At 41.2% G+C, this 15,657-nt stretch overlaps 1 protein-coding gene across 15 annotated transcripts in view; it reads left to right on the top strand.

Moving 5' to 3' along the window:
* Positions 1-15,657, top strand: part of LOC117881771 (ankyrin repeat and KH domain-containing protein 1) — a 192,066-nt gene that overhangs the window by 149,076 nt on the left and 27,333 nt on the right. For all 15 annotated transcript variants that reach the window (XM_034779435.1, XM_034779438.1, XM_034779441.1 and 12 more), the window contains 10 exons: positions 1,532-1,677; positions 1,835-1,946; positions 4,297-4,442; positions 5,711-5,853; positions 6,683-6,896; positions 8,316-8,491; positions 8,894-9,056; positions 11,211-11,306; positions 12,306-12,422; positions 14,483-14,657. In XM_034779435.1, the coding sequence (XP_034635326.1) occupies positions 1,532-1,677; positions 1,835-1,946; positions 4,297-4,442; positions 5,711-5,853; positions 6,683-6,896; positions 8,316-8,491; positions 8,894-9,056; positions 11,211-11,306; positions 12,306-12,422; positions 14,483-14,657 (1,488 nt within the window). The remainder of the gene's footprint in view (positions 1-1,531; positions 1,678-1,834; positions 1,947-4,296; positions 4,443-5,710; positions 5,854-6,682; positions 6,897-8,315; positions 8,492-8,893; positions 9,057-11,210; positions 11,307-12,305; positions 12,423-14,482; positions 14,658-15,657) is intronic.

The raw sequence follows: 15,657 nt of genomic DNA on the forward strand, positions 1-15,657 counted from the left end.
GTTCTTCTAAAATCTGCTCCACTTGTGAATATATCATTTGTATTTCATATACCTATAACCAAACATCAGAATGTATTCTCATTTCCTACTGTTTCTGATCTTACTAAGATCTTTCCAGTAATTTAACTTTTATCCTGCATCATTAATTGATACTCTATTTTCATTCAGTGGTTTAATTTTTAAATCATTTCCATTTGTGAATAACAGTTCATGGTAAAACTGCTGAAGTTTCTGTTTAGAAACCATTCTTATCACGTTTTTGTTTCTCTTCTGTCTACCATTACTACAGAGAATATTGGCACTGGGGAAAAAAAAATTCCTGCTGCTTATTCCCCACTTGAACTCATCATGAACCTCTGTCATTATTATTGCTTGCTCCAGAAATACTATAAAACATTACATGTTTTGGGTTAATTTTACACTCTTACTGGTTAGAACAAATCAATTGTTTCTCTAACTGGCCAGAGTAATTAGCGTACAATACAGAAATCTGGTAGTGCCATGAGATGCAAATTTTGATGTCCAGATGTGGTTTTCATACCAGTTTTTTTATTCTCTAGATCTTACCTTTTATATTATAATAAAGGGTATTGAAATTTTTTAACTAGAAACAAGGTCAGTAGGGAGCTTTCCCCATCTGATTTATGTCAGAGCCCTTCTAATTTTTTTGGATCTTTCCTTCAAAAATAGCATCTATCAGTGTTCTGTGAGGCTAAGACAGAGCTCTGACCCTAGAAAATACTCATCATGGTGTTTCTGGCCTTTCTGCTAGTTGTTCCTAGTCTTTTAATTTTCGCACTGTATGTAAATATAGCTAATTCTTAGTTACGAACCTCAATTCAAATTGTGGAAAACTTAGAAAATAAAATCTCACTATTTGTATGTGTTTAAACTAACAGTCTTTAAGTGGAGATGGAATTTTGCAGCTCTGTTGTGAAAAGCTGCGTCACAACACGCAATTTTAGGGAAAGGAAATACTTAACTCATCTATGTGCCTGTCTTGTTGACTGCCATCTTCCTATTTTTCCCTCTGTTAATTTGTTGTAGCCAGAATTATTTCTGGAACTTACTTTTACTCTTCTTGCTTTAGTTGTCTTACCTAGAAAATTATTGACAGTGCTTACTACACTTTATATGAAATAGTTCTGAGTTCTGATATATTCCTTGTTTCCTAACTTTTAGATTATGCTTTTATCATAAATTCTTTACTATTGTCTGCCTAGAATGAACATTGAACTGTCACTGCTGAGGTTACAATATTAGATAATTTATTATCTTCATGGTTGTATGCAGAGAAATCATTTGCAGATTAAAATAAGCTTTCTGACCCAAACACAATTTGGACGTGACACTTGCATTATATTCTACAAACTACATTAAATAGCATAGTTTTTTTTCAGAGACATTTAAAGCTAAACGTTTTTTAGAAAATGCATTCTTATAGTATTAAGATTCTATAGTACAGTATTTTTTTCCATTTAAAGTGCTCAATTCTCAAGAGTGGAATAACAATGTTAATGTTGTTTTTCAGCTGTGAATAGCAGAGTGCCCACTGGCTCCACTAGTTCCTCACACACTACGGAATCCCCTACACCTGAGCCCTGTACACAGACACCAAGCAGTGTTGGCTCTCAGTCTGTGCTCCCCATGTATCCTTCGGTTGATATTGATGCACATGTAAGTAATTTGGCTACAGATTTATCTGCTTTACTGCTAGACTGACATTTTAAATTTTAAAACAAGTCAGTGTAATGTGTTTTTAAAAAGTTGATTGTGTTCTGTGCTAAAACACTTCCCATTTACAAATGTCAACTTCTTTCTCCCCACCATGAAGACGGAGAGTAATCACGACACTGCACTGACCCTTGCATGTGCAGGAGGTCATGAAGAGCTTGTGTCTGTATTGATAGCACGAGGTGCCAATATTGAACACAGAGACAAGAAGGGTAAGCTACAAAAAAAAAACCCTATAATTTGAGCTCAAAGTTCATGTTAAAATGGGGTTGAGTGCTCCCTTCATCTCAGTGGGTGTTCTCATTCCCTCCCTCCCTCCCCCTCCAATCCCCACATCTGTGCTTGTGAGCCTGTGCTGTGCACCAAGCATGCCCATTCTCAGCTCCTCACCCTGGTCCCAGTACTGCATGCTTCGAGCATGCCTACTCTGTTCCCCACCCAGAGGGGCAGGGCTTCTCTAGATATCAGTTCACACAGGTGTGTGTGTGTGGGAATGGGGCTCAGACCCCATCCTCCCCAAAGGGCAGAGTGTCCTCAAATCCTGGTGCGCGAACATAGGGTAGTTGGGAGAGCAGCTCAGTCTCTCCAGATCCCAGCTCTCATGTTGGGGCTCTTGCAGAGCCATTCAAACCCTCTGAGAAGGATTGGGGCCCCCAGATCCTTGTGCACACGCACAGGAGAGGAGAATATAGGATTAACAGCCCCCCTCCCCTTTCTCTGCCACAAATCTTCTCCCTTCCCCTACAACCCATCCTAATTTATGCCCCTTCCTACACTCTCCCAGCCCCCACACCACCAGCATTGCTCCCACAAACCCATTTTCCTTCACTGCTCTGACCCCACTGTTCCATATTTCCCTAGCTGTGCACCGAAAAAAAGTTACAAGCATCTAACAATATTATGAGTGCCTCATGTTAGTAAGCTGTTTATCAGGAACTTGTGCCTTGATTATAAGCACACACAGGTCCTTTGTTCAGGAAACATGATTACATAATACTAACTGTCTTTCTTTCTTCCCTCTGGTTAATCAATTCTAATTGATTAATCAGTGCTGGTGTGCAGCTATGCTAATACCCAGTGTGGAAAAGTAGCAACATGCCGAGCAGCCATTATTGGGTATCTGCATAGAGCATGTGTAAATGTATTATCTTTCAGAAAATTGTTAAAGCTCCTTCTAAATTAGCTGTACAAATTAGAAGGTGCAAATTTCCCAAAAGTAAAAAACAAAAACCAACCTCTTAACAGAGATGGTTAGTAGCAGTGTGCCACAGATCATTCTCAGCTTTCAGCCAAGGGAAGGGTTTGAATTTACAGTGTATGAGGGTAGCTAAGATTGTGATATAGCACATCTCCTTGAACCACCAAATTTCTGTGACAGTGTGCTGGCTGCAAACCCTCTTGTTGAGGCTTGCTGCATATGTGCATTTCAATTTCTTTGGCTCATGAATGTTTTTAGCATATACTGTTATAGGGAGCCAAACTCTTCCTTTAATAACATTTTTCAGTATTGCTCCCCCAAAAGCGGCAGTGGGTGTCATGCTCTAAAGTTATAAGAATCTGTTGACTGTGAAATGTCTTTCGTGGGGGCTGTATCTGAGGAACCCCTTAATTAAAAGATCCCAAATTTGGGCCACTAGCAGTGCCCACCATCCCCATGAGGCACAGCAAGTTTTAAGACAATTTGAATAAGAATATGGATTTTAGAGCTCTTAGAAGAGTCAGCCTTCAAACTAAGCTCTTCTCAACCTCAGTAATAGCAGAGTTGGCAATGTGTTATAATACGGTACCCTAAGATTCTATTGGGATACATTTGGAATTAATCTTCTTGTCTGTGGATAGGGCCCTACCAAATTCATGGTCCATTTTGGTCAATGTCATGGTTGTAGGATTTTTTAAAATTGTAAATTTCATTATTTCAGCTATTTAAATCTGAAATTTCACGGTGTTGTAATTGTAGGGCTCCTGACCCAAAAAGGAGTTGTGGAAGGGTTGCAGTATTGCTACACTTACGTCTGTGCCCCTGCTGCTGGCGGCGGTGCTGGGCAGCTGAAAAATGGTGGCTGATGGCTGGGAGCAGAGCTCTGAAGGCAGAGCTGCCACCAGCAGCAGCGCAGAAGTAAGGATGGCATGGTATGGTATTGCCACCCATACTTCTGCGTTGCTGCCTGTAGAGCTGGGCCATTAGCCAGCAGCCACCACACTCCAGACACCCAGCTCTGAAGGTGACAGCACAGAAGTAAGAGTGGCAATACCGTGACCCCCTAAAATAATCTTGAGACCCCCATGCAACTCCCTTTTGGGTCAGGACACCCAATTTCAGAAATGCTGGTCTCCCCCCATGAAATCTCTATAGTATAAGGTAAAAGCACACAAAAGACCAGTTTTCATGGTCTGCGACATGTTTTTCATGGCCACGAATTTGGTAGGGCCCTATCTATGGATGATCATTCTGATATTTGACCCAGGTATTTGTTGAATTAATCTATTCGTACATACTTTCTGGCTTGCTATTAATTTTGAGTTTTTCAGAGCTGCTTCTAATTGTGATTCTTTTTGGATTAGGTTTTACACCGCTTATTCTGGCTGCAACTGCTGGACATGTTGGTGTAGTGGAAATTCTTTTAGACAAAGGTGGAGATATAGAAGCACAGTCCGAGCGCACAAAGGACACTCCACTTTCACTGGCATGCTCTGGTGGACGCCAAGAGGTACAAATATCTTGCTTCCTATTTCTTCTATAGGTTTTGAGTTGGTGTGTAAATTACTGCATTCATTTCTTGTTCTTTACCCTTAAATTAACATTGTCATTTTACAAAAAAAAAGTCTTTAAACTTCAGGAATTGGTAGCTCTCTTGTCCCAGGAGAAGACAAGGGAATTAACTTTGCCTTGTTTATACAGCCCCACCATTGCAGCCCTTCACTACAGATTGGAGCCATTCTTCTATCCAATTTTCGTAATATCGTCTGTGAAAATCCTCAATTGGATGGGGGAGGAAGGTGGCTATTAAGCAATTCAGGGTACCCAGTCGGTCCTATCTTCACTGCATAGTAAGTGAAGGGGCATTCTTTGCAGTACTCCAACTCAGAGAGATCAGGACCAGAAACTAAAATTGTCTTACACATACACAGCCTTCCAGAACACTAACACTAGACTAGCAGATATTTCCATTTTGACTTGTAAGTAGATGCAATGTAGACCTGACTCACAGAAGGTAGAACTACTTTTTAAACTACTTTTAAATTGAGCTTTTCACTTTTGCTTCTAAGATGTTCAGTCTTACATGCTTATGATGTCAAAGGCAGAGAAACTTGGAAGAAAACACGGGAAACTATAGTAGCACAAATGCGCACATGAAAAATGCCATGATTGCAGGAGATGATAGATGTAGTAATTGGCAAGAAAATGAGGAGATTTGTAAAGGGGAGGCGTGAGTGGGAGAAATGCCCTTCCTCCTCCATTCCCTCACCTCCCTTAACTTCCATCATGATTTGGGCATCCTTATACTTTTTGTTGGAAAGATTGTGCAACACAAATGTAATCAAAATTGGCTTAGGGTTCACTTTTTCATTCAAGTTGTGGGAGGCACAACAAGGGAAACCCTCACAAATTTCAACTATATCAGACTTCCTAAGAACAGGATATGTCCTAAATCTCAGACCTCCATTCAGAGAAAGAGATTCCCTTAAAGGCTTGTAACCTCAGTTAGATAAAGTAATCCTTTTGGAGGAAAAGTGCTGCATTGGCACAACCCACACAGACTGTCTTATGAATAGGATTAACTGCTGGCTCTATACAGTGCATAAGTAAAATTAAAGATCCTACAGAGGAACCTCGTCACACTCTAGCCTGCCTGCTGCCCATGGAAACTGGTAATACACTTAAAGCTTTGAATGTGTGTTAGCCATTATCCAGAAAGTAGCAGAAAATTAAGGCCCAGTATTCCTTTCGCACTTTTTTTCATGCTGTACATTTCAGGTAGTTGACTTGCTGCTGGCCCGGGGAGCAAATAAAGAGCATAGGAACGTGTCTGACTATACACCACTAAGCCTTGCTGCATCTGGGGGATACGTCAACATCATTAAGATTCTGCTTAATGCTGGAGCAGAAATTAATTCAAGGTAACATACTCTCCATGTCATAGACAAACTGCAGTGTGGGACAGATGTTCCACTGTGGTTTTATATCAATACATAAATTGGAGCTTGGAGTGCTTTCAAATCTCCCTGCTAAGTTTGCACTGTTGAAATGTTATGTTTTTTCTGACTGGATACATTTAGAGAAGCTGCTATAGGTGATCTCCTGCCACCAAAAAAAAAAAAAAATTCCCTCAGTGTTTAGGTTGCTCTTGTGCCTGTATTAGTGCAGCATATGACCCTGTGTACCTACTCCTTTTCTCCATATTGGGATCTAGCACTCCAGGACTTTGTTTCCAGTTGAACTAAATAGAGGAACCAGCCAAAGCTCACAGTGGAGCACATGTTCTTTTGAAGCTTTACATTTCAGTTGCTCTGGGGCCCATAAAAAGAAGAACTAAAACACATGGCTTTGTTGTCTGTTAACCAATCTGTGTTCGCGTATTGTAGGAAAGTTAACCCATTTTGTATCCTCAAAATAGGTTGAAGTGTAGACTTGTGTAGACGTATGTCTGTCTGATTTAGATGCAGGCCCAGTTATCTTTTTATTATTTAAATAGCTTAGAATTAGTACAAATATATACTTTAGCAAAACCTATTTCTTCTGAAAGAGAACACGTTCTCTTAGTAGATTTTAAACTGCAAATATCCTATATCCTGCTGGTTTTCAATAATCTGTTTTGAATTACTGATATTTTAGGTCAGTATGTATATACTTTACTATAAAATGTTGAAATGTACTTGGGTTCCCAGAGGATTCATCCAGATTCATCTAGTTCTGTGATCTGTAGTTAATTATTTTCTCTCTCTTTAGGACTGGGAGTAAGCTAGGCATTTCTCCTCTGATGTTGGCTGCTATGAATGGCCATGTACCTGCAGTGAAACTGTTGCTTGATATGGGTTCTGATATTAACGCGCAAATTGAGACCAATAGAAATACAGCCCTCACCCTGGCCTGTTTCCAGGGCCGAGCAGAGGTGGTCAGTCTCCTATTGGATAGGAAGGCCAATGTTGAACATAGGGCTAAGGTAAGCAAGCAGACGAGCTTTCTCTTCAGATTTATTTCGGGCAAGAGGATCTCTTTGATTTGTCAGCTTCCTTGAAGTTTCTCTGTTAATATAAATCTTTGAGCCTATTTGCCTATGTCGACTTCACTGATTTAAAAGCAACCCCATAGGATTGATGGCCATATATTTGATCACTCTTGTTCAAAGCATCTCAAAAAGTTCTTTAAGAAATCTCTACCACTCACAAGGAACTGTAAAGCATAACAGTTTACCAAAACCTCATTATTCTTACCCTGCAAATCAGCAAATTAAAAACATTTATAAGCAAAAGCTAATGTGCTAAAGATAATACCCACTCCATGTTCCAGCTTCTGTCAGAATGTCAGACTTTTTTCATATACTGTGAAATAAGCATTACATGTGAAAAACAAATGTGATTACTTACGAGTGGCATTCATCTACTTTTTCCAAAACAGCTAATTCATACTTTCTGAATGGGAAGCAAAATAGGTCCTGACTACTTTTGGTCTTTAAAGATCATGAGATCATAAATTTCAAGGTTAACATGACTAATGTTCATTAACAAAACACATGGGTAGAGTCCATAAAGCAGAAAAGGAACTTAATAGTGCGTAAGTTTTGACAATGATGCACAGATACTGCTTGCTATTATGTGCACTCAACAAAAATGGTTTAGATTAAGCCTTTATCTCTTTTAGGTGAAAACTGTGGTGTTAATATAGAACCCATGGTTTAAATACTGAGAGTTCCTGTTTCTCTGACATTCTATGGGCCCCATTCTTTGGTACACTGGAACAGTTTTATGCCTCATTCCTGTCACAAAGCAGTCCAAAAGTCAGCATAGACTGACACTTGGATTTCACCAGCATAGGGGAATTTTTGGTAAACCCTAGAGCTGCAGCTTTAGTATCTTCTGTGCCCCCTTTCCCAGCTGCTTGTGCTGGAAATGTGACTGAGGAAGGGGTGTGTGGCCAGTGTTCTCTTGTGCCCAGCTTCTACAATGGCCACTTGGGGATGTTGGCAACTGGTCTAAATTAGAACATTCTGAGCTGGGGACTCGACTGGTATCAGGACAGCCCCAGTGCCTAAGGGAATCCAAAGGTGGCGTGGAGCCACTTGTTTGACCCCCTTCTGTGCTGAAATCTCATGGTTTACATTTGGACCTATATTTCCCTCAATTTTAAGGGATACTTTTGTTAATTGTAAGCTACTGGGATTAACATCTGATGGGATTTTGTCATCCATTTGTCTGGTCTACTGTAAAGCCTAAGGCCAAGATTTTTAAAAGTTTGCCTGGAGTTAGACGCCTAAATCCATAAATAAGAAGCCTGGTTTTTAAGTGCTGAAACCCTTAAAGGCACACCCAGACTATATTTTGCATCAATTGCATATTTTATAACTTGTTTGTTTTTCAAACAGACTGGTCTCACCCCTTTGATGGAAGCTGCTTCAGGAGGGTATGCAGAGGTTGGAAGAGTTCTCCTTGATAAAGGAGCAGATGTCAATGCTCCACCTGTGCCTTCCTCGAGAGATACAGCTTTAACAATTGCAGCAGACAAAGGCCATTACAAATTCTGTGAGCTCCTGATTAATCGGTGGGTTATTTCTTATTTCATCAGTAACATACTTGTTCTGTCATGGAGTCCCTCTGTGGACAGACTCACAGAGATGAGGAATAGAGCTTAAATTCTGTGTTTAAATAATTCTTATCTGTAATTTAGAGATTAATGTAGATGGGAGAGAGATGTCCATAGCTCTGTTTTACTCCAGACATTAAGTCTCCTTTTCAGTTTATGATATAACTTAAATAGCAAAGGATTTCCCAGCATAAGTTTGTTTTGTTTTTGTTTTTTTTAACTGTTTTCCAACTCATCACTGAAGGTTTATCAGTGATGGAAAATACGAACTTAAGTGCAGTTTGAACATCCATATTTTTTTAGTAACCTTTTCTATATGTCAGCCATGTGTGCCCTGTGATTTACGTTTGTCTTTTTTAGGGGAGCACATATTGATGTTCGTAACAAGAAAGGAAACACGCCACTCTGGTTGGCAGCTAATGGTGGTCACTTTGACGTAGTGCAGTTACTTGTGCAGGCAGGAGCTGATGTGGATGCAGCAGATAACCGGAAAATTACACCTCTTATGTCAGCATTTCGTAAGGTAAGTTAATAAGGCAAACTTTTATGTCTTGTTTCAGCACTGAATACTTTCAAAAACAGTTTTAAATTGAAATGGGTAGTCTTGAAAGTGTCAGGAATACAACACGTTTTTAAGATAAGTATATTCTGCAGAGTTTAAGTTGCTGTTTCAAAAAAGGGCTAAAATATGGCTCAACACATCTGACTTTTGAGGGTGATCTGCTTCAGTTTTGTGTATTCATCAGAGCATACTTAATTTTGCTACTGTCAGTGGGTGAGTGATCTTGGCATGAAACCATTTCACCATCACAGGTCTCCGGCCAACCATCCTCTCCTCCTTTCAAGTCCACCACAGATGTTAGTGTCAACAACCTGCCCTCGCCCTCTGTCTGGATGAACACCAGTCTGTTTTAAACTGACCCAATTGCTGGATCCACTTGTGCATTTTCTGGATCTGGATAGTGGCTGGTCACTTGCTAGCTCTGGATCACAGGCACACTTCCCAATGCAGACTCTGTGTCCAACATGCGTCTTGAGCAGTGGGACCCTGCATTCCAACTGCCTTAGACCATGGTAGCAGTGCCACAGCCCTCCCAAGCGACTAGTAGTTTAGACATGTTACCCCAGAGTCCACCTGGTTATTGGAGCTCGGGTTTCTTGTTAAACTCTTCCGGGACAACATGGCAGAAAAGCAAGGAGGAACACAAGCTTAGCAAAGGAATTTCTTAAGCACAGATAATTTACTCCTAATACAGCACAGTAGAGAGTTGCAAGTCTTTCACATCTAACACACAATCCTGAATGCAGTTGCCTTAGGGCTGATCTCACCCTATCTGAGAGTCCTGGATTCAGTAAGCATCATAGGCTAGGCATACCTTCCCTCCTCCTTAGCCAGGTGGTTTTGGATGTGGTGGTGGTGGTGGTCACCCCTTTGACTCAGAGAAACGCACTTCTTTTTCTATATGCTGACTTTCCAAAGTGCCAGGGATGCTCAACCCCCCGCTCTGCCCCAGGCCCCGGCCCCACTCCACCCCTTTCCTCAAGACCCCACCCCCGCCTCTTCCTGCCCCTGCTCCACCTCTGCCCCACTTCTTCCTACCCAATTCCACCCTCTCCCCTGAGTGCAGCATCCTCGCTCCTCCCCCCTCCTCCTGCCCCCCCCTCCCCCCCAGCCTCCTGCTTGCTACAAAACAGCTGATTGGGGCGGGCGGGAAGCGTGGGGAGGGAGTGGGGAGGTGCTGATTCACGGGGCCTGCCGGTGGGCAGGGGCGCTGGGGACGGAGGTGTGTGATGGGGAGCTGATAGCGGGGCTTTTTTCCCCCATGAGTGCTCCAGCTCCCGGAGCACCCACGGAGTCACCACCTATGTCCCCCTTTTTCCCCATTTGCTTCAGATAGGGAGTTCCAGGCTCCAGCCCCCACCCCATCAGCTTCTCTGTAGACACAGATTCAAAGTCAGAGGCCCTGTTAGTGGAAAAACCCATTGTTCCAGTATGGGAGAGTCAGTCAATGTTGCTGGCCCTGGATTGCTCTGTCATAGCTTCTCAAGCATAATCTTTCCTTTAGGTTGGAAATTGGAGGCAGTGTGACTTGGTGGGCAGAACACTGAACTGGGACTCAGGAGACCGCAATTCTATTTTCACTCAGGCATTGACCTGGGCAAGTCAGTTCAATGGAGTGCTGCAGTTTCCCCATCCATAAAATGGGGCTAAGCGTGCCTGCCTCCTTTGTAAAGTGCTTTGAGATCTACTAATGAGAAGTGTGTTATAAGAGTTAAGTGATATTATTTATTAATCCACAAACGAGGCTACAACACAAAGTAGAGCCCCTGATGCAATACGGAGTACATAGTTTGACAGACACATCCCCAATGCTGACAATAATTGAGCTTATTAAATTAATTTAAAAAAAATCTCTCCCAACATGTCTTCTCCTTTATCTTTTAGATGGGATGCTATTTGGGGAAGGGACTATCTTTGCTACTGTTTTGTACACCACTAAGCTCATTGTCAGTACTTTACAAACACTAATAGATGTTTTGGTACTTGGCAACATTTTATTTTAAATTACCATTTCAGATGTTAGCTTTATAACTATCATGTCAGCTAAAATTGTCATCCACTCACTTTTGTATTTACAGGACACTAGAATTTTATTTTATTTATTTTATTTTACAGGGTCATGTGAAAGTAGTTCAGTACCTAGTGAAAGAAGTTAACCAGTTTCCTTCAGACATCGAGTGCATGCGATATATAGCAACTATAACTGACAAGGTGAGTTTAACTGACTTTTTGAGAGTAGACTTAGTGCATTAAGGATATTAAAAAATACGTAGGTAACCGTACCGAGGTCTTAACAAGTATATAAAATTAAAAACACACATTTTGAATGTTAATAACGTGTTATCTCCTATTAAAAGTTTGGTGCCCAAATGGTAGATCCAAGGCCATTTAAAGACTGAATGGATAATTGAACTTTGTTACTACTATGTGAAACTTTCTCTTCCCACTATTTGTGGCCTTTGCCTTGCCCAGAGCACCACCAGATACTTCTTTCTGAGCATACATGAAATGCCTATGTTTGACTCTTAAAATTCTGGAGCTAAAAAATTTCTTTGTGGAATTTTAAAATACATATATAAATGTAACAAGAATAAAATATAAAATTATTTTAGTTCTTATACAACAACTTATTTAAATCTTTCCCTCATGGATTCATCACTTTTTTTCTCTTAAATCAGATTAAAATAATGTTAACAAATCTAGCTATAGAAAAATGAAAAAGTTTCAAAAGTTAGGTTACAGCCAACTATTCTGTCACTCTATCAAAGTGAGTCATATGTAACTTAGTTATTCTTCCTTCTACTTCAGTACAGTAGAGTATTAAGGGGAAAGGCCAACAGCAAAACCTCTTGAATTCAATTTTATTCTTGTTTTTTTTTAGGACAGTTTTTTTTAAATACTAAAGTAATGAAAGAATGGGGACCAACTTAACACATTTATTTCTAATTTTAAAAAGACTTCATACCTATTAGAGGAACTTTTCAGATGTTCATGAAACTATCCAAACTGGGAGGAATAATGTGCTTCCTTTATTGTAAAACTATCTCTAAAAAAGCTACTTCACAAATGTTAGCACTCTGTATCTTAGCATATTGGAGTAGTTGTATGTTTAGTAGTACCAGTGAGCCAATCATACACTTTAAGAGCAAGCTGCAATAATTAACTTCAGATTTTCAGGATTGCTTTAATAAAATAACTCTTATTCTTCAGGAACTATTGAAGAAGTGTCACCAGTGTGTGGAGACAATTGTGAAGGCTAAAGACCAGCAAGCTGCAGAAGCAAATAAGAACGCCAGTATCCTGCTGAAGGAGCTTGACCTGGAAAAGGTGAGTGGCGAAATCTGTCATTTTAGGTTAGTTCTTGGCCAGTGCATCTGCATATAGCAACTCTTTCTTTCAGATGTGTGTAAGCTTACAGGTTTTCCCTACTTCAAATTTGTAACTGTTACAAAATATAAATTAACGCTGTTTTTAAATATAAAAGGTGGATTTGGGGATATGTAAGTACATAGATAATTAACCCAAAAGGTGGCTTATAGAAACTGCTTTGGTTGTACTGTTTTGTTTTGTTTTTCACCCAACTTTGGCTTTTTTGGAACCCGAGAATTTTTCAGGCAAAGACCAGGGGGCATGGCAGCCAAGACCACTTGACCGCTATGGCAGCAGGCCTGCAGGGAGCAGAAGGCTGCACACCCTGAATGCTGCCCCCCCCCTCCGCCAGACAGAGCCCCCTTCTTCAGCACTGCTCCAGGACTGAACTCAGGAGGGGCTCTGGCTGGCAGGGGGGGGTCAGTATTCACAGGGTGCAGTCTTCCACTCTCCTCTTGACCCCCAGCTCTTCAATGTGGCTCATCCACTTCCTCTGCACAGTGGGGGAGTGAGAAGGGCAGGGAGCTGGAAGGCTTCTTCAGCTCCTATTTCAGTGAGTACCTCCACCTGCTGCATGCTGTAAGTACCAGGAATCCCCCATGCCACTGTTGCCCTTTGTTTCTGGTTTTTACGATTATCACAGTTTCTAAAAAATGTTGACTATACACTGATAAATTCCCATTAAATTAACAAAAAAATTAAAAACCAAAATTGAAGTGCCTTATTTAGATGTCACAATTCAGTGGATTTGGCATCTCTGCCTGGCTGCAGCTGGAGTAAGATGATGAAATACTCTATTCTTCATTCATTGCCTGTATGCATCTCCATTGTAGAAGATGCATGTGCCCTAAGTGCACAAGCTCACCTCTATTTGAATAGTAGTGTCTCTTGGGGCTGCAATGTGCAACCTAGTTCCTTTTAGGAAATTTTAGGCTTGTTACTTTTTTGGTTAATTAAGCTGTTTGCCAGCATTTTGCATTACTCTGTACTTTATTTGGATGCAGAATGTGAAAGCATGAGGAAAATATGTCTTCAGTTAAAACTGTTAATATATACAAAACAATATCAGCTTGTTCTATGACTTATCTTGAAGCAGACCTTTGAGCTGTCAGATCAGTTAAACAGATTCAGCATGGCCAGTTGGACATGAGACTTTGAAGGAGTTACTCCCATCCCCAGGTGTGCTGCAAGTAGTACAATCAGTGACTGACTCAATAAGTAACAGTCCTCAGTTTGATAATGCTGCAGTGCCCAGAATAGCATTATTGGGTGCTGTACTGCTGAAGGCACCTTTTTTTTTTTTTGCAGGAGATCTAAAGTGGAGCTTTTGACTCTTTACGATAATTAACTCACCATAATATTTTTCACAAGAGAGAAGTTTTACCAAATTCCATGTTGACTAATTAGCCTCCTTCTGTGTCGCATTAAATTTCAGTTAGTTATTTTTCACTTCATCTGCTAACCTACAGTTTAGTGTTGTTGGTACTAACTGACTGCCTCATTGTACCCAAGAAGTAACTGTATTTCAGCAACTGATAACATGATAGCTATATGTAGCACATAAAGTACTCTGTGAGCCTTCTGAGTGAAAGATGTTAAGGTTGCTCCAGAAATTCTTTCACTAGCTCAGGTTTTTCAACACATTTTTGTAATTTAGTCTGAGATTATGCAAGATTACAGTGATATCCCATTAAAATATATACTAAATTGTTTTAACACACATCTCTACATTCTGGTTGCATGCAGTTTGCTGACTGATTTCTTTCTTTCTTTCCTTGATAAGTCTCATGAAAACTGCAATTCCATCTAGTCCACTACTACTTCTATTTAATTTCTGTTCATTCTGCTGTCATTATCATGGCTTTCTGCATAATGATTCAGGTCATAACGGAATTTTTCTTGATTATCTACCCCTCAGACATTTTTTTCCTTTGAAGCCCTGAATTTGTAAGCATAAGAGAATATTAATCTTTGGTATTAATGCAAGGTAGAACTAAATATTAACGCTTTTCCCATAGTCAAGAGAAGAGAGCAGAAAACAGGCTCTTGCAGCTAAGAGAGAAAAGAGAAAGGAAAAGAGAAAGAAGAAGAAAGAGGAGCAAAAAAGAAAACAAGAGGAAGATGAGGAAAACAAACCTAAGGAAACTTTAGAGCTGCAAGAAGATGATGATGAAGAGGAGAATGATGATGAAGGTGAAGAACATCTAATGTTTTTACTATTCTGTGGGGGGAAAGCACTTGTTGGATTGTATAAATGTTTCTAAATCCTTCTTGGTGAAAAGATGATTTTAGTTGCCATCGTTTTCTTCATACTGGAAAGGAGGAGCAGTTGGACAGTAGGTTTATTCACTCTGAATATTCTTCCTACATATCTGCAAGAACTCAGTGTAAAAAATAAACTTTTAAAATGTTTAAGAAAGTATTACTCTTGGGAAAATTCTGCACTACCGCACATGTGCAGAATTCATGTCCCCTGCAGATTTCTTTGCTTCCCCGCAGAAAAATGACTTTCTGATGGGAAAGCAAAGGGAGGCCCAAGAGCAGTCAGGTACTCCTCCGCAGCAGTGCAGGCATGTTGTTTCAGTCACTTGGAGAAGCCGGCGGGGGTTGGGAATGCCCTGGTGGCTCCTACACTGCTCTGGACTCAGCTGCTAATCCTGGCTGGGCTGGAGGCAGGGGAGGATGGGACTTGCTCTTCCTCTGCAAGAAGTGGCCAGGGCCAGGCTTATGGCCGAGTCAGACCCACTCCAGAAACCTGCCCCAGCTGCAGGAAGTTCCGCCCCTCCCCCCCTTCCTGCCCCTATCATTCCTCAGCTGCAGGGGTCACTGTGTGGGCAGCTGCTCCCCTGTGCATTTGGGCCCCCCCACTGAGTTTCACCTTCTGCATCCAGAGGCCCCCCCGATGAGCCCCCTTCACCTAGAGACACCCACTGAAACCCAACTAGCTGCACCCAAGCCCCACCCCTTTATACCTGGTCCTCCCCCAACGAGTCCCACTTCCCCAGCACCCAGACCCCCCCACACACACCCAGACGCCCCATCCTGCTGAGCCTCAACCTCTGCATCCAGAGCCCCAATGCCTTCACCCAGACCCTCCCCACCGAGCCCCAACCACCTTCACCTGAACCCCCCAACGAGCCCATATGCATCCAAATCTCCCCCCCCCCCTGCATTGACTCCTGCCGTGAGCCAC

Source organism: Trachemys scripta, chromosome 8, assembly GCF_013100865.1.
Source record: "Trachemys scripta elegans isolate TJP31775 chromosome 8, CAS_Tse_1.0, whole genome shotgun sequence".
Taxonomy (NCBI): domain Eukaryota; kingdom Metazoa; phylum Chordata; order Testudines; family Emydidae; genus Trachemys; species Trachemys scripta.